Source organism: Arachis ipaensis, chromosome B2, assembly GCF_059453495.1.
Source record: "Arachis ipaensis isolate K30076 ecotype BB chromosome B2, ASM5945349v1, whole genome shotgun sequence".
Lineage (NCBI taxonomy): Eukaryota > Viridiplantae > Streptophyta > Magnoliopsida > Fabales > Fabaceae > Arachis > Arachis ipaensis.
The window spans coordinates 1,924,974-1,943,729 of record NC_142437.1 but is presented as its reverse complement, the minus strand read 5'-3'; the positions used below and the strand labels follow the sequence as shown (position 1 = coordinate 1,943,729).

General features: G+C 29.3%; 2 protein-coding genes and 2 pseudogenes across 3 annotated transcripts; 2 read left to right on the top strand and 2 right to left on the bottom strand.

The window, feature by feature from the left end:
* Positions 1-1,089: 1,089 nt before the first annotated feature.
* LOC107628104 (epi-neemfruitin B 7-O-acetyltransferse L7AT pseudogene) lies at positions 1,090-2,478 on the bottom strand (annotated as a pseudogene).
* Positions 2,479-4,395: 1,917 nt separating this feature from the next.
* On the bottom strand, positions 4,396-8,098 carry LOC148572788 (limonoid 7-O-acetyltransferse-like; annotated as a pseudogene). Its single transcript, XR_015905143.1, has 3 exons — positions 8,040-8,098; positions 6,886-7,622; positions 4,396-6,829 (listed from the first exon to the last, which is right to left on the bottom strand). The product of XR_015905143.1 is annotated as a limonoid 7-O-acetyltransferse-like (transcript).
* LOC107621719 (receptor-like kinase) lies at positions 4,440-6,100 on the top strand. The gene has a single exon (XM_016323735.3). The coding sequence runs from the start codon at positions 4,440-4,442 to the stop codon at positions 5,859-5,861; it is 1,422 nt and encodes a 473-aa protein (XP_016179221.1). The 3' UTR covers positions 5,862-6,100.
* Positions 8,099-10,662: 2,564 nt separating the features above from the next.
* FRO2 (ferric reduction oxidase 2) lies at positions 10,663-18,178 on the top strand. The gene is made up of 8 exons (XM_088504955.1): positions 10,663-10,864; positions 11,515-11,617; positions 12,007-12,216; positions 13,019-13,253; positions 14,159-14,486; positions 15,428-15,668; positions 16,459-17,186; positions 17,952-18,178. Exons 1-8 carry the CDS (start codon positions 10,663-10,665, stop codon positions 18,089-18,091), a joined length of 2,187 nt encoding a protein of 728 aa, XP_088361081.1. The 3' UTR covers positions 18,092-18,178.
* Positions 18,179-18,756: the final 578 nt, after the last annotated feature.

The following is an 18,756-nucleotide window of genomic DNA, read 5'->3' as shown; positions in this document are numbered from 1 at the left end:
TTTTTAGTCATTTCATCCCATGTATATGGAAAAAGTGAGATTTGAGAACCTTAATTCATTTTCCCCTCACTATTGCCGCTGTGCTCAACCTCAGTCCTTCACCCCTACCCAACACCCCCCTTCTCTGTTCTCTCCTTCCTCTCTGCACCCAGCCACCTTCCCCGCCATTCTCCTTCTCACCTTGCCATCCTACTCACCGCGCCATCACTGGGCGCCGCAGGTTCTCTCTCCCACACGACACCATCACCATTCTACATCATTTATAGTATAAACGACATAAATCATTGCGATATAAATACGCTACAAATTACATATTTCGGTAATTAAAATAATTAAATTATTTATTTAAAAAAAATTGCCATGTACATATCAATATACACATTATATTTCATCTCCTTTGTCTCGGAGTTCAAATAGACAAATACTATGGGAATTATAAGCTCTGTTGACTAATATCTGTAGAACATGTTATTATTAGCCTCTCTTCTTAATTGCATGAACACAAACTTCTTATATTCACTTTTTCTTTAACATCAATTTAAAGGAGAGAAAAAATCAAAATCTCAAAACATCCTAAGTATGAAAAACTTACAAACCAAACCAAAAAGACTACTTAATTAAAGCATCAAATAGATTCATTTTTCTTTACTATATAATAGATGGAGCTCAATAAATAATAATCATTATTACCCCACCTTATTGTGAGAATTACAAGAAGTTTTGACTAAAACATGAAATTAAACACACTATAATAATTTTATTACTTAGTCAATTCTTTCTCTTCTATTATGAATAGAATTTCGCTACGAAGCCAATAGATTATTTGTATAATATGTACAATGAGCTATTTATTTGACATAATATGAGTTAAAAAATGAACATTCAGAATAAAATACTACTAATTTCTTAAACACAATACATCCATACTATCTAGAATAACCATCCGGACCAGGAATAATAAACATCTGATATCCTATTGAATCGAATATCCCTAAACCCCCATTGTACAGATATTTCATTGGCTCTCTGTACTTCCTCTTATGAATAAGATGTGGCTAATGATAAAAAAGAAAATGAATAGATTCATGCCTATAACCTTGAGTTAGACATTGCCAAAGGACTTGGATCAAGAGTTGCATAAGTGAGTAATTCAGTGCTTGACACCAAATACTTCATTTTCTCCTCATCCAAGGTAACCCAAGCCTCTATACCATCTTTAAACTTAGTATCAACCAAGGTTATTTTATCCCCTAACACTGAATTACCTTGTACACCAACACTACTCACCCACATAGGTTTTCCCCATCCAAAATCAGCATCATAGTATCCAAAGTTACACCAACTATTAACATTTAATCCTTCCAATACCTCATCACCCTTATTATTAGACAAACTCATTTTCCTAAAAAAAGTTTCTCTGATTGATCTCCTTTCCTCTTCACTTTGCAACCTTGCAACAAAATCCTTATCAATTTCTTCAATTGACTTCTTCACTTTACTCACCAACTCATTCAAATTCAACTCATGCTCACTCTTGTGTTCTGAAATTGTCAACCACAGAAAATTCCCTATAGAATTTTCAGGATGTAGAGACTCTGCCATTCTTCGGCGAAGATTCATCGTATTCAGCAGAATAGAAGGCCTCTGAATTCCAAATTGATCCTTGGATGCGGCCATGAAATACTTCCAGAACAATGCAGAAACTATCTGAACACGTGTAGGAGTATTAGGATGATTCTTGAATGGATCAGATGAAGATTTTGCCACTATTTGAGCCTTGAGAGTGGCAATAGCTGAATTTTTGAACAGAAATCTCCTTGTAACCCATTTTCCTTTTCTAAAAATGGAACCCCATGTTTTCTTTGACAAGTCTCTGAAATGTAAAGTACTTGTAGGGAACAAGGAACTTGTAGCAAAATTTGGTTTTGTCAATAGTTTTGAATTGTGGTTGCAGCTTGCTCTTTCTGTCCACACCTTCAGGAAGGTGTCAAGTGAATCACCATCAATGATCCTATGAGAAATGCAAAATCCAATTGCAATTCCACCACAATCAAAGACATTAACTTGAATATTAGTCACATAAGCTCCTATCATTGTTTCTTCAATGTATGGAGTAGTTGGAAGAAACTTGTTCAGTGTATTCAAATCAGGCTTCTTTAGAAACTTTGTAATAGGACAATTCAGTTTGGCTACTACAAAGTTAGCACCTTCATCATTGCAATCAATGGACAAATTATCTTTGATCTTTCCAGCAAGAGGATAGAATTGTGTTAGTGTTTCAGATAATGATTGTTTAAGTAACTCTAATCTCTTAGGGAATCCAGAGAGATTTTGTGAGGCGTAGAATAGGATGACTTTTGCATAAGGAAAAGGAGCAAGTTGATCTAAAAAGGAGTGTTTGAAGGTTTTTAGGTGAGAGGGTGTAGAAGAAGGTTTAATATTTTCTCTAGAAATGATTTCAACTTTAACTTCTTCCATTGTTTACCTAAAATAATGAGCTTTATATAGCTTATGAAGAGATTGAGAAGGAAAGTTATATTGTAGTTGTGAATTTTAATCTCGTTTATATGTCTCTATATATACTGCATTAGACCTCTTTACTTTCTAGAAGAACTTATGATCAAGTGATCATTAAAGCATACATGTCCTCTTTCTTTTGTTAGGTATTTTTTTATATCCACCATATAAAGACTAATTCGTCACATTTATTTAAATAGACGAGTGAATTGACCACCGAATCAATTCAAGTTGACCACTGAATTAAATCAAGTTGATTAGTCATCTATGTGTCTTCTTATTAAAAATAATTTCATTCAAGTCAAGTAAAATTATTAATTTACTAAAAAATATTTGAGAAATAATAAAATATAGTATAAAATAGTTTAAATTTATTTTATTTTATATTTCTTAATTTTTGTTAAAATAGTTGAGTAATATTAAATATAATAAATATATAATTATAAATATTATACGTATAAATTTACAAATATTAAGTTAAATAAAATAATTTTATGTTATTATCTTTCTAACATTACCATAGTTTATTAGTAAATTTTTTGTGTTAAATTTTAACAGGTCTTCTGTATCTAAAATTTGAACCTAAAATAATTAATTAATTGTACAGGTACAAATTCTTGTAAGCTAAACTATATGTTCAATGGTAAATCACATTTATAAATTTATGTGAAATACCATGAAATCTTTTCGGCTAATTTTTTTTTATATTGATTAAATATATGTAATACATTGTTATTAGAAGATTAGCTGTTTTTTTTTATATGGTGTTTTTTTTATTGATATTTGCTTAAATTGGAGGGTCCGATTTGTTTAAAAAAATAAACTACAAATCAGAGAGTCCGATTTTAACATTTAAAATTTTTTATTTTTGAAAATGCAAATCGGACCATCCGATTTGTGATTGTGTATTTGAAAAATAAAATAAATCGAAAGCACCAATTTATCTTAATATAGCAAAATAAAGCACCTCTCTTCTCACACCATTTTGAGATACACTCTTCTCTCTCACACAGGAAAAAGAATTCGCGAATCTTTTCTGTGAACTAATATGGTATTGTGGAATTAGCAATAATGCATGTTCGGCACGGAAGAAGAATTTTTAAGTTTCATACCTACTAAATTAACCACATTTATTAAGAAGAGCGGCGAGCTTTGCCTTTAACTATTATTAAGTTTAAGCTAAATTATTTGGTCTCCAATTAGAGTTTAAATAACTATGGTCCCCATCACTCATAGTAAAAAATAAGACAATTAGGTAAAAATTTTCTGTTATTTAATAAAATTTATATAGACATTAATTTATCTAACAAAACAAGAATTTAAAAAATTATTTGATAAAAAATATTTATTGAAGACTAAAGTTTTTTGCAATGAAAAATTACTTAACACTAATTTCAGTCATTACTCTAATAAAAAAACATTTACTTTTTATAACATTTAATATTAATAAAAAAATTAATTAGGTAATTTGATATTAGTTTTTCAATAAATTAAGAAATAAAATAAACAATTAAATTTTTCCTTAAAATCACGGATCTTATGAACTTAAAGTAGTAACTAGTAACAGATAAACCCATCAATGCCTCAATCCTCTTGTTAAGACATTTTTCAAGATGAATCTATCTCAGATTCTGAGTTATTAAAGTAAACAACTGAAGCAAAGTTAGCAAACCACACAGACAACCTATGACATAAGTTACAGAGGTGTTAAGCGAATCTAACAGCATCTATTGTCTCTGGAGAGAAGTACTTCTTATCAGACACGCACATCGCGCGTGGGTCCCAACTCCAACGCGCTCTTCACTTTCACTGACTCATTCTCTCTCTCTATTTCTCTTCCAATCAAAACACAACTCATTCCCTTCATTGTTCATTCATTCTTCGACTTCTTCTGTTTCATTTTCATCCTTTCAAGCTGCATCATGGCCCTCACGCGCCACCCCACGCGCGTCCTCTCCTTCTTCTTCTTCTTCCACCTCTCTTGCTCAACTCTCTCCGTTCTCTCACACATGTTCTCCCCCATAGACAACTACCTCATCAACTGCGGCTCCTCCGAGTCAACCACCGCCGTTGACTTCCGTCGGTTCTCCGGAGATCTTTCCGGCAACCACCACTCCCCTCTACCATCATCATCAAACGGAGCTTTCCCACTCAGAAACAAAGGCAATTTTCCCGATTTGCCCTCAATCTACCGTACAGCCATGGTTTTCAACAAACCAACAAAGTACGTTTTCCCCATCAAGGAACAAGGCACACACATGGTACGTCTTCACTTTTTCGCATTCAATTCAACAAGATATGATCTGGGTCAATCTCAATTTCACGTCTTGGTTAATGGTGTTGTTGTTTTAAGCAACTCTAGAAGAGTGATTAGTAGTGAAAAGCCCATGATCACCGAGTATTTGATAAAAGTCCTCAATGAGGAGCACCTAGTGATTCATTTTGTTCCAACTAAAGATTCCAGATTGGCGTTCGTGAATGCAATTGAGGTGATTTCTGCACCAAAGGACCTTGTTCCTGAAACTGCAACATACCTTAGTTCAAAGGGTATTGAGAATTTCAATGGATTAAGCAACCAAGCTCTTGAAGTTGTGTATAGGGTCACTGTTGGGGGTCCTAAGATTACACCATTCAATGATTCATTGTGGAGGACTTGGATTCCTGATAACGAGTTCTTGAGATCGAGTTTTGGATCTGAAAGGCTTTACTTTGGTGGTAGGATCAAGTACCATGCTGGAGGAGCTAGCCGCGAAGTTGGACCAGATAATATGTACAATAGTGCAAGGTTGATCAAGAGTAACAATGATTCTGTTCCTAATGTTAATGTGACATGGGAGTTTCCAATAATTGGAGGTTATAAGTACCTTGTGAGGTTGCATTTCTGTGACATTGCTAGTATTCAACTTGGTTTGCTCTATTTCAATGTTTATGTCAATGGTTACCTAGCATTGCAAGATTTGGATCTATCGTCAATCACTGGTTCATTGGCTTCACCATTTTATGCCGACTTTATCGTGGATGGAAATGGAATTGAAAACTTGAGTGTGGCCATTGGCCCGTCAAATAGCAGCATTCCATATGTCTATGATGCTATCTTAAATGGAGTTGAGGTTATGAAGATGAACAATTCTCACAATAGTCTTGATGGCGAAGTTTGTGCTGGTTTTGTTCTCAAGAACTGGGCAAGTGGAAATGAAAGCATTTTGCTTACTTTTATAGCTGCTATCTGCATTTTGTTGAGCATCTTCATTGTGGTTCGTAGGAAGATTATCGATTCCAGGAACTATGTGCCATGGTCAAGGTTGCCTATGAATGCTTCCGAAGACAATGAAATTAAGACTTAATCAGAAGGTAAAGAAACTTTTTGCAATATCAACAATAATTTAAAGTTCCTGTATTACTAGGTACTAGGTGTGAATATCAAACCTTTGTTCAATTTGCTGTGTAATATTGCAGGTTTCATTCTATTATCAAAATTGCTATGATTTCGAATATAGGCATGTAACTTATGTATTCAGTGGTAATATTTGAATTGTTAATACTTTATTGGCATGGATCAAATTTTGCCTTGGTAGAGATTAAAGCTCCAACTTTGAACTTCTTTATGAACTCAAGGATCTAAATTAATGGTAACTTTTCTAGCTTTTCGAGTTTTAAAGCATCATTTCTTGCTTAGATACAAACTTCACAAGTTTTGGATTAAGCGCTACCTATTAGATGAAAAGTTATAGCTGTTTGCAATAGTGTAAATTTATTTCCTTAAAGTTTTAAGGAGTATATGTAGCATAAGAGCTTTATCTATTACAAGAAGTTTGATTGTAGTTTTGGTCAAGTTCTTGGATTTTATCAATATTATTAATCACGTAACTTGAACTTTATTGAAAAAACTTGGGCATCTATCTTTTCATACTTAGCTTCCCACCTCCTTTTCAAATGTCACTGTTTGGAAAAAGATCCTCTAATGTGAGGAGATGGGTAAAGTGATAAAGTGAGAGGTATATCCACTACACCAAAAATTAGTGGAATTATTAGTGATTAATGGCAGGGTAGTATTGTTGGTAGTGGTTATGATAGTGTAGTTTTGTAGCTGTTAATATTAGTTCATTTTGCAGTGAAACATATACAGATTAATATATTTCATTTCCTTTGTGTTGGAATTCTGATACCATGGAAATTACATGCTCTTTTGACTATGTATAGGACATTATTAAACCCTCTTCTTAATTGCATGAACACAAAAAATGCTTTGCTAGTAGAACTTTTAAACAGAGAAATAATACATTAGTATTATTATTCTTATTATAACATTCACCTAAAGATGTAACTACAAGCCTATAATCTTGAGTTAGACCTTGTAGACCCCATTACCAAAGGACTTTGATCAAGAGTTGCATAACTGAGCAATTCAGTGAATAACTCCAAATGCTTCATTTTCTTCTCATCCATGGAAACCCAAGCTTTTATACCATCTTTAAACCTAGTATCAACCAATATTATCATATTTGTAAACACATAAGTACTTGTTAAACCAATAGGACTCACCCACATAGGTTTTTTCCACCCAAAATCTGCATCATAGAATCCAAAGTTCCCTTGTTTTACTGCCAAAATTCCTAAGAACATCTTCTATAATTGAACTTTCCTCTTAGTCACTTTGCAATCTTGCAATAAAATCCTTATCAACTTCTTGGATTGAGTTCTTCAATTTACTCACCAACTCATCCAAACTCAACTCATGTTCACTCGTGTTCTGCTGGTGTGAACCATAGCAAATTCCCTATAGAATTCTCAGGACGTAGAGATTCGTCCATTGTTCGGCAAAGATTCATCGAATGAGTCACCATAGAAGGCCTTTGAGTTCCAGATTGTGTCTTTGATGCGGCTATGAAACACTTCCACAAAAATGCAGAAACTATCTGGACATGTGTAGGATGATTCTTCAATGGATCTAATGAAGATTTCGCCAGTATTTGAGCCTTGAATGCAGTAATAGTTGAATTTGTGAATAAAAATCTTCTTATGGCCTATTTTTCTTCCCTAAACAAGGAACCCAAATTTCCTTTGATAAGTCTCTGAAACGTGAAGTACTTGTAGGGATGAGAGAACTATTAAAAGTAATTCCACTCAAGTTTGGTAGAACCGTAAAACTATTAATTTACTCCTAAAATTTTCTCCTTCGAATTTTTACCGGTCTTTGTATCTATGATTTTTTTTTTTTTTTATATTTTGGTTTTGTATGTAATCCTTCAAACCCAAAAAGTTAAAAGACTAGTCCGTCTCATAAGTTCTATTTAAGAGTTTGCTTCTAATCAAGACGGAATTCGAACACTTGGCACTTGTTCAAGCGGACGAGTGAGCTAACTACTCGAGCAACCCAAGTTGGTTCTTATTTATGAATTTTTGAACCTAAAATAATTTAATCATACTATACTTACAAAAAACCAATCACTCATATAAAATATATATATTAAAATATAAAATATACATTGAAAACGAGTGAAACAAGTTTACGGTGAACTGACTAATATGGTGTTGCGCAATAATGCATGTTTGGCATGTGATGAAAATTGTTGAGTTTCATTCCTACTAAATTAAACACATTCATCGAATAGCAGGGGTAATTCATGATAGAGTAAATGTGGGATGAAAATAATTGGTTAGAGCTTAAGCTAGTTAATTAGCAACTAAGTATTAGTTAATGACAGCTGACAGATACCCTTTCTATATCTAGCTACAACCTAACTATCCTTATAACTAACTTTCACTTGATCAAATAAAAAATCAGATCACTCATCTCTCTCTCTACTCACTCTTCGCTATCCTTTCTTCTTCCTCTTTGATTATTTGAGTATTAGTGGTATTCAATATTTATAGGTTGAAATTTGTAATTGTTTGATTACCCTATGAATCTTGAGAATATGTATTCTTATATCCCACGTCTAGGTCCTATTATTTAAAAAATTGAGTTCACCACTAAATTGTTTTGTAAAGAATTTTAAGTCGGATATTTTTTGTTCTCAACAAATTTTTATTCAGTAAAAATCTTCGAAAATTATTTTTGTCAGACAAATTAATTTCTCTATCACTTTCAGTTAATTTTTTAATATACATGTTAGACAAATAAATTTTTAACAAATTTTATTATAACACAATTAGGTTCTCAAAAGATAGACTCTAAAATAAATTAGTCCTCTTTTTAAATGACGCTGCGACCAATCTATCTCACAAAAGTAATTCTCAATGACATTTAAAACTAAAAATTTATTGATAAACAATGTATCTGATCTAAAATTTCTCAGAAATCAACTTGAATATTTATTCTAAAAAATTTAATCTGTCCACGTATTTCATATCGTATCATATTGTACCGTACTTCCAAGTGTTTTATATATCATAAATTTTAATTTCTAAAAGATTATTTAAATTTTTTTTTAATTCCATGGAATAAAAGTTTATTTATAGAATCATTTTGTTCAGAACTAACATGAGATATATAGAGATGCACGCTTTAAGGTTGACCTTCCCCCCAAGGCCCCAAGAATTGGTTAATCATGCGGTATTAATGTGATTACTTGTTCATATGACCGAAAGAAAAGTCTAAAAAAACCAAAATATTATATATAAAACATTTATTCGTGGAATGAAGGTGAAGTACACATCAGAGAATTTTAATAGAGGCAAGGTTCATGAGCATCCTACGTAGTCTTTCTGAAAATGTATAAGATTTGAGATTAGATATTAGAGGCATTATTTTTTAGGCAAAGGAATTAGCAAGTTCAGATTGTTATGAGGGTCGATTAGAACACCTTATACTTTAATTAAAAAGCATTTTACTAATAATTCAAAAGTGGTTTAAGTCCTCACAAATGGAATATATATATATATATATATATATATATATATATATATATATATATATATATATAGTATTTTTTTTTTTTACATTTAGCATAAACCATGCCATTTAGAATAGTAAATGGATATATTTTATTATTGTGTTAGTTCATGTATATATACATGCTTATTTTATGATGATAAATTAATAAGAAAAATACATACTTTTTATTTGGATTGACTTTTCCTTATAATGGAAAAGATGTTAATACAATAGGCTGTCACTGAATAACAAAAACATTTTTTGTTACTATTAATTGTCAAAGAATATTGCTAATGAGTTATATCTCAAATGACATAGTCTTCCCATATTCAATTAAGAGGTTGCGGGTTCGAGTTTCCTATCTTATATCTATTAAAAAAGGTATTTTATTCTAATGAATTATAAAATGGATAAAGTAAAGAGTATATATGTAGATACAGAAAATAATGAATCAATTATAATTAAATTTTGGATAAAGTATATTCTTTTTTAATATTATTTAAAAATATTTGTAATATTTAATTTATTCTAATTTTGTCTTTAATATTTTTTATAGGTATTTGTTTTATTTTTATCTATAATAAATTAAACAAGACATATATTTATACACAAATATATAGTAATTAATTTTGGTAGTTAATTTTAATATATAAATAGATTTTTTTTTCCATAGTAAGGCACGAGCGTGGATAATCTTAACTTATCAACCACAATAGTTTCACCAACTTAATTTTCTTATCCTATTTGGAGGTGACATAAAAATTAAAAATCAATTACAGTTATTTTAGTTTACAAAAATATAGAAAGAAATTATTTAGTTCTAAATATAATCAAATCCAAGATTGTCAACTCTTTGATCCACATGCATGCATGGTTTGTGCATGATACAATGATGCAACATTGATAATTTCTAAATTTCTATATCATATTCCAGACACTGTTTCATGGGACACATGAACCATGCTTCTTTTTTCTTTTTTATTTTATTTTATTTTTTATTTTTTATTTTTTTTTCTTCTGCTGTCCCAATCCAATTAATTCCTATAGTTTAATTTGTACTTATTGTTCATTCCATTATATTATTATTATAACCTTAATTCTTGTACTATATATACACTTGAACTTTCACTCAGATTCTCCTCATTAGAGAGACTCATCTTTTCCCCAAAGAAACATACATTACATATCTTACATTCTTGAGTTAACATATATATATATTTAAAACAAAAAAATAAATAAATAAAAAAGGGAAAAAAAAAAAAAGAAAAATGGGAGATCAAGAAATACTGAAAAGGTCACCATCTCAAGTAAAATATGACATGATTCTATATGCAATAAGGCTGGTGGTGCTGGTTGTTCTTCTTGGTTGGATTTTCATTTGGATAATGATGCCTACAAGTACTTTCAGACAAACATGGCTACCTCATCTCAGAGCAAAGACAACTACCTCAACCTATTTTGGTTCACAGGGTAATTTTATTATTATTATTATTATTATTATTATTATTATTATTATTATTATTATTATTATTATTATTATTATTATTCGATCCCACCTAGTGGGATAACACTTTGTTTTATTATTATTATTATTATTATTAGATCTAATTACTCTGTTAGTTCTTATACTTTCACCAAATTTTTAATTAGATTCCTATACTTTTTTTCCTTTCAATTGAGTCTCTACACTGCTTTAGTTTTATAATTAAGTCCTTCCTAGCTAGTGTAAAAAATATTAGAGTTAACTAAATATTTTTTTACAAATTGAAAGTATTTATAATTAAAAACTTAATTAAATCTTTGATCCATGTATTTTGGTAAAAATATTATGTTAATTTTAACATTTTTAACATGAAAATGATGTAATTACAAAATTAAAAGCGGTGTAAGAACCCAATTGAAAGAAAAAAAAAGTATAAGGACATAATTGAAAATTTGGTAAAATTACAGGAACTAACGGACCAATTAAACCTTATTATTATTAGTCGATCAATCCCACCTAATGCATATGGGATAAGATTTTATTATTATTATTATTATTATTATTATTTCACTCTTGAATATATAATTTGTTTGCATTTTCACCATGTGCATGGTGTTATTTACATATAATTTTGCAGGTACAACACTTTTGATTTATACTTTTCCAGTATTGTTCATAGCTTCTCTTGGGTGTATCTACCTCCATATAGTCAAAAAAGCAAATGATTCCAACATGGATAGGTAATAATCATTATTTATCTAAATAAATTCACTTAAATCTTTTACTTGCTCATCTCTATCTTTTTTCTTTTTTCTTTTTTCTTTTAATATAATGAACATGCTAAAGAGTAAAAAATTAGTTTCACTATATAAGATAAGAATTTAGTATTTAATTACGAGGAGTGTTAGGGGCAACAATTTTTGTGTTTTGTAATTATTAATTGGTCATCAATAATATTTTTAATAGTGTGAGATTAAATCCAATAGTGTATGATCATTCAATTTTCTTTTGATGGTTAAATGCTGACCAACTTTTTAAAAGTTGTTGCCCTGAAACTTTTCCTTTAATTATATTTTTAATGATTAGTTTTTTTTTTTTATGACTTATTTATTATTTATTTTACCATCAGATGTGACAATAGGAATGATGATAAAGGAGGTAAGGAAACAATATGGAAGCGTCCATTTATTGTAAAAGGGCCTCTTGGAATTGTTTCTGGAACAGAGGTAGCAATGTTGTTAATGTTTATTGGACTCCTACTTTGGTCCTTTGCTTCTTACTTGCACAACTTCTTTGCTCTAATCACACAAAAATCAGCAGCACAATTTGGTGTAAAACTGTAAGAATTTTCATTCATTATTTTCTACCATTATTGTTATTTTTACATTAAATATAAAAGGTCTAAATATCTTTTTATTTCTCTGAAATTTGGTTGTTATTATTATTATTAGTTTTGGTCTTTGTGAATTTTGTTTTATTTGGTCCAAACCCTGTGTTAATGTTTTCTCTTAAGGCAAAATATAAAAAAATTGCAAAGACAACAAATTCATAGGTTCATAACAACAGTCACATTCTATTTTAAAAAAAAAAAAGAAAAGAAAATTATTTCTTTAATTTCATGATAAACTTATTTTCAAAACATATATATTTTTTGGATTTAGAATTATTTTCATGTGAAAATTCAAACTTAAATATTGAAATATATCATATATTCTGTTCAATTAAAAATATTCAGTTCGATTAAACCAAGATGAAGAAAGAAAAATGATTAATGATTACTTATAAAATAAACTAATCTTTTTTATTTACTACAGTATTTTTTTATTTCTGATAAGAGTTTAAAACCGTGACTATAGTAGTAAAAAGCGTGACTATAAATTTATGGTCATTATTTTTTATTTTTTTTGATGTGGTCATAAATTTATGATTATAGTTTTTTAATCTATGATTACAATTTTTTTAGTTACAATTATAATATTTTTTATCTAATACTTTAGACCACGGTTTTTAATTGTGACAATAATTTATTTTATGGTCACGAATAAAAATTATGACTATAACTTAGTCTATGATCACACTATTTTAACCTGCACGAACTTCCATCTTATTTAATGTGGTGGTGATTCTTGATGTGTTGGCAGATGGGAATTGAAACTGGAGGACGCAGGACTAATATTGGGTTTGGTTGGTAACATATGCTTGGCATTCTTGTTCTTTCCTGTGTCACGTGCCTCCCCCGTGCTTCCACTTCTTGGCCTCACCTCTGAGAGTTGCATTAAATACCATATATGGCTTGGACATTTGGTTCTCACTTTCTTCACAGCCCATGGCGTTTCCTACATCATTTTTTGGGCTGCCACCAACCAAATTTCTCAGGTTAATTTAACAATTATATACTCTCATTCATTTGCATATGGATAATTATTTATCCAATAGAGAACTCAATTATAGCTTTTTAAAATTATAAGAATCTAACTTAAAAATTTAATAAAATAATAAAAATTTGTAAAATAATTAAACTTAGATTAAAAAAGTGAGCTAATACTAAATTTAAAATCTAAATTGACCATATTTGTTGGGAAAAATGAATTAACTTTAAAAGACAATTAGTTATGAATTATGATGTACGAACATGGACACTGACACGATACGATATGACACATAACACGCTGACACACAAATTTAAAATTTTTATAAGACATGAGAATACGATATATATATATATATAAAGTATTTTTTAGATAAATTATAATGATATTTTGGTATTTTATTGATATTAAAATATAAATTATTTTTTTAATTATATAAAGTATTTAATTTTTTTGTTTTAATAATTAATAATATATACTATTTCTAAATTCATTTCAAAAATATATGTTAAGAATAAAGTTGGACATGCTGATACAAGATGGTATTTAGATGTGTCCAAACATGTTTGGAAAAAAAATTTTATTTTTTATTAAGATATAGTTGGACACAGAAGACACGTATTAGATGAATGTTAATGAGTATTGTATCCAAAATACGTCTAATACATAAATACAATAAATTAAAAAAAAAGTCTCTGCTTCATAAATTATGATCAGAGAGAAAGAGTAGACTAGTGTTTGTATGTGGTGGAAATTAAACAAGGCAAAAATTAAATAAATTGGACAAAATTTTCAATGTACACATAATATAATTGATAATTGACGAAAAACATATTGTATAGTCTATCTCGAATCTCTATAATAATTATTCTTTTTGTTCTATCAAATTGAGTGATTTTTTTTTTTTCATAGATGGTGAAATGGGAGAAAATTGGGATATCAAATGTGGCCGGAGAGATTTCATTGGTATGTGGTTTGATCCTATGGATTGCAACAATTCCTGGCATTAGAAGAAAATTCTTTGAGCTTTTCTTCTATGCTCACTACCTCTACATATTCTTCATGCTCTTCTTCATCTTCCATGTTGGAATTTCCTATGCAAGCATCATGCTCCCTGGTTTCTACATCTTCATGGTTGATCGTTTCCTAAGGTTTCTTCAGTCAAGAACCCATGTTCATTTGGTTTCTGCTCGTGTCTTGCCTTGTGATACCATAGAACTCAACTTCTCTAAAACCCTTGGTAAGTAACTAATTAACATAGTCATCAACATCCTTAATTACCATTCTGTTTAGTTTGGTACATAGCTTCCTTAAGACACTTCAACTCTGTTTGGTTTTCAGAACAAATAATACAGAACATAAAAGATATAAACATAAAAATTAGTATTTTATATTTTATTTGATGATAAATTGAATATAAAATAGAATAAATAATAAAAAGTTTAACTTATTTTCATTTTTTATTTTATTAAAAAAATAAAATAAAAAATATAATTATAAAAAATTAATAGTGCTAATGCAAATAAAAAAATATTAGAATATATTTAAAATTGAAGATAAATATACAATAGAGTTTGTTCCAAACATACAAATTTTATTTATTTGTTGTCCTTCTAAAATGTGAAGATAAAAGAGAGACAAATTTTTTATCTTATCTTTGAATTCTATGTTACATCTCTAATATTAATATCAAATGCAATTTATCTTTTTTATTATTTCTTTTTTTTTCCAAAGTATCTCGCTAGTACTTAAATAATTGAGAACTACTCAAATGAAGATGCTAAAAATATCTTTTTATGAAGATTTTTGTGTTAAAAGTGTATTTTATTTATTTAGTCACACTTTAAAAAAATAACACTTTTGTCTTTTGTAACATATTAAAATCAAACCATACAATTCATCATTTAATGATAAAAAGATCTTGGTTCCTGAGAAGCGCCGCAAAATCATATAACCACCCCCTAATAGGCGATGCTTAACAAACCGCTGGAATCCCGTTTCGCGGCGGTCGGAAACTGCCGCAAATCACTCCAGGAACCGCTGTTATTTCCTGGTTCTCTTGTAGTGAGAAGCATCTTTATATAAAGACAATAGTAAAATCTTTATGATAGTATCCACCTAAATAATTTAGTACATTCAAAATTAATGTAGTGTGTTATTATTATTTTCCTTTTTTGGCAGAGTTAAGTTACACTCCCACAAGTGTTATGTTCATAAATATACGAAGCATATCAAAGCTACAATGGCATCCATTCACCATTACTTCAAGTAGCAAATTGGAGCCAGAAAAGCTTAGTGTTGTTATTAAGAGTGAAGGAACTTGGTCCAAAAAATTGTACCAAATGCTCTCAACACCTACAATTGATCACATTGATGTATCTGTTGAAGGCCCTTATGGACCTGCATCAACCAATTATCTAAGGTATAATAATCATATATCATTAGCAAAACTCATCAACTTTAATTTAATTCAAAATCATTTTGTCATCAATAATTCTTTATTATGTTTATTTGACTAAACTCTTTAGTGCATGTTTTGAGGTTTTATTGTAAATTTTATATTTGCTATTTACTTTAGAATTTTGTAAAAAAAAAAAAAGTAGTTTTATTAATTTTTATTTTGATTTCCTACATGTTCTGCTTTGTCAGGATGTTGTAAATGAATAGTAAAGTTTGATTTTTACTATTTTTACTCATAAATTTTTATTTTTCATCTTAAAATGCTAAAAATAAAAAATAATGGACATGAAAATAAAATAAAAACTGAATCCAATTAAGCATACTTTAGGTAACGTTTATTTTGAGGTATTGGGATGGAGATCGGAAGATTGTGACTCAATATCATATTTGTTGGTCCAAATATTGATACTAAAATTTTAGTCTCTGTTCTCAAAATTTTAGTATTTCAGTACTTCTAAAAAATGGAGACACAGAGGACTAAAATTTTTTAGGACGGAAACTGAAGTTTTAATAACATTTTATATCTAAAATACTCTTATATCAATTAATTAATTTCAATTTTACTCTTTGTGCAAATTAAATTAGAATTTCATTCTTATTTCGATCTCTGTCTCTTATTTTACACCAAACACAATACTGAGATTTAATTATTTCAGTTTCTGTCTCTCAGTCTCTGTCTCTCTTCCAAACGCTAACTTATTAATTTCTCCTAAATCACTAATAATTATTGTTTTCTTTTATATTTTTATCAGGCATGATTCACTTGTTATGGTTAGTGGAGGAAGTGGCATAACACCTTTTATCTCCATCATTAGGGACTTAATTTATCTTAGCACCACATTCAAGTACAAAACCCCAAAAATACTCCTAATTTGTGCATTCAAGAACACTTCATCTCTCTCAATGTTAGACTTGATCCTCCCAATTTCTGGCACCCCATTTGAAATTTCCAATTTGGAGTTACAAATTGAAGCCTACATCACAAGAGACAAGGAGTTCAAATCAAATACCTTAATCAACCTTCAAACAAAATGGTTCAAACCTAATCCAAATGATGCCCCAATATATGCCATATTAGGCCCAAATAATTGGCTTTGGTTTGGAGCTATAATTTCAAGTTCTTTCATCATTTTTCTTATTTTAATTGGGATCATTACACGTTACTACATTTTCCCTAAAGATCATAACACAAATGGAATATTCTCATACTCTTTGAAGGCTTTAATTAACATGCTAGTAATGTGTGTGTCCATAGCCATAGTTGCTAGTGTAGGTGTTCTTTGGAACAAGAAATTAAGTGCTAAGAAAGGAAATAATCAAGTTCAACATTTGGAAGGGTTATCACCAACAGTGTCACCAAGCTCAGTGGTTTATTACAATAATAATGGAGGGAATCATAATGTGGAATTGGAAAGCCTTCCAAGCCAGTTAATTGCTCAGGCTACCAATGTTCATTATGGTGAAAGACCTGACCTAAGAAGTAAGCCTCTTCTATATACTTCTACAAGAGTAATTAAATTAAAATTCTAATCCTAATTATTGACCAAATTAAAATAAAGAGGCTAACACTATCTTTTAGAATTTGAAAATGACAAATTTATAGTAAGTCAACTGAAAAAAATTAAGGTGCTAACTTATTTGTTTCACTACAAAAAAGTCGGTAGATAGCGACAGTTTTTTTAAAATCTATATACCTTTTGAACTTTGTCTCTTGGAATAGAAAAAATAAAGATGTATATTTTACTGAAAAAAATTAAGATGCTAACTTATTTGTTTCACTACAAGAAAGTCGGTAGATAGCGACAGTGTTTCTAAAATCTATATACTTTTTGAATTTTGTCTCTTAGAATAGAAAAAATAAAGACGTATATTTTCTGTTCTCAAAGAAATATTTAAATTACAGATTTTTTGGTCTTTAGAAAAAGAGAATGTATTTTTATTTATCGATATTTTTACAATTAAACAAAATTCTGTATTTTTATCTCGGAGATAGAATATTAGAATTCAAACAAAATTTATATGCATGACATCAGAAAAGTCAATACATCCTACATTTTTAATATTTTTTATTTTTCATAGATTATATGTCTTTCATTTTTTTTTTTGTTGAAGACAAACTTGATAATAATTTATAATTTAATTTCTAGGTAAAATTATGTCTCATCTCCTATATATATATGAATGAAATGAAATGAAATCACTAATTTTAATATAATCTTTTTTTATTTATTTATTTTACTTGCAGAAATACTATTTGAAATAAAAGGGTCAAGCGTGGGAGTTTTTGCTTCAGGACCCAAGAAAATGAGGCAAGAGGTTGCAGCTATATGCTCAACTGGTTTAACTGAAAATCTACACTTTGAGTCCATTAGTTTTAGCTGGTAATTTTATATTATAATTTATAATCATGCTATGTTGTAAAAGCTATTACAAAGAGAATTTTACTTTCAACTTCTATAATAGTAGCTAGTGGTCTCAGCTTGCCTTGGTGGATATATATGTATTTGTATTTGTAACCTTATATTTTAATTTAAATAAATGTATATTATTTTGTGTAAAACAATATTTCATTTATCCATTTTTTTTTATGCATGGTGAACAATGCGCTGCAAGAAATGTCTAATAATGTTTATATTTATATAAACTATTAAGTATTCTTCTCTTTTTTAACAAACAAAAAAAAAAACATAATTTAATTTGAACTTGATAACTTTTTTTTTTCCAAAAAATAACTGTTTAGCAATTAATAATCACATGCAACAATACTATTTGAACATAGTAAATGATGAGTCATTTAATTTATGGAAGTTGTTATTAAATAGTGTGGTTTACTTTGCTATATATGTTCAAATAATATTATTGCTCAAATTATTAATTAATTAAGTATTGAAATATATTTTCTATATGTTATTTGTTTCTTTTGAATTTGGAAGCATATAAAAGACAGTGCCAGATGACAAATGTGCATACCAATCTCTGGAATCAAGATCAGGTGACATTAACAGTTGTACGAACAGTATATACCATGTGACAATAACACCTCCATTATT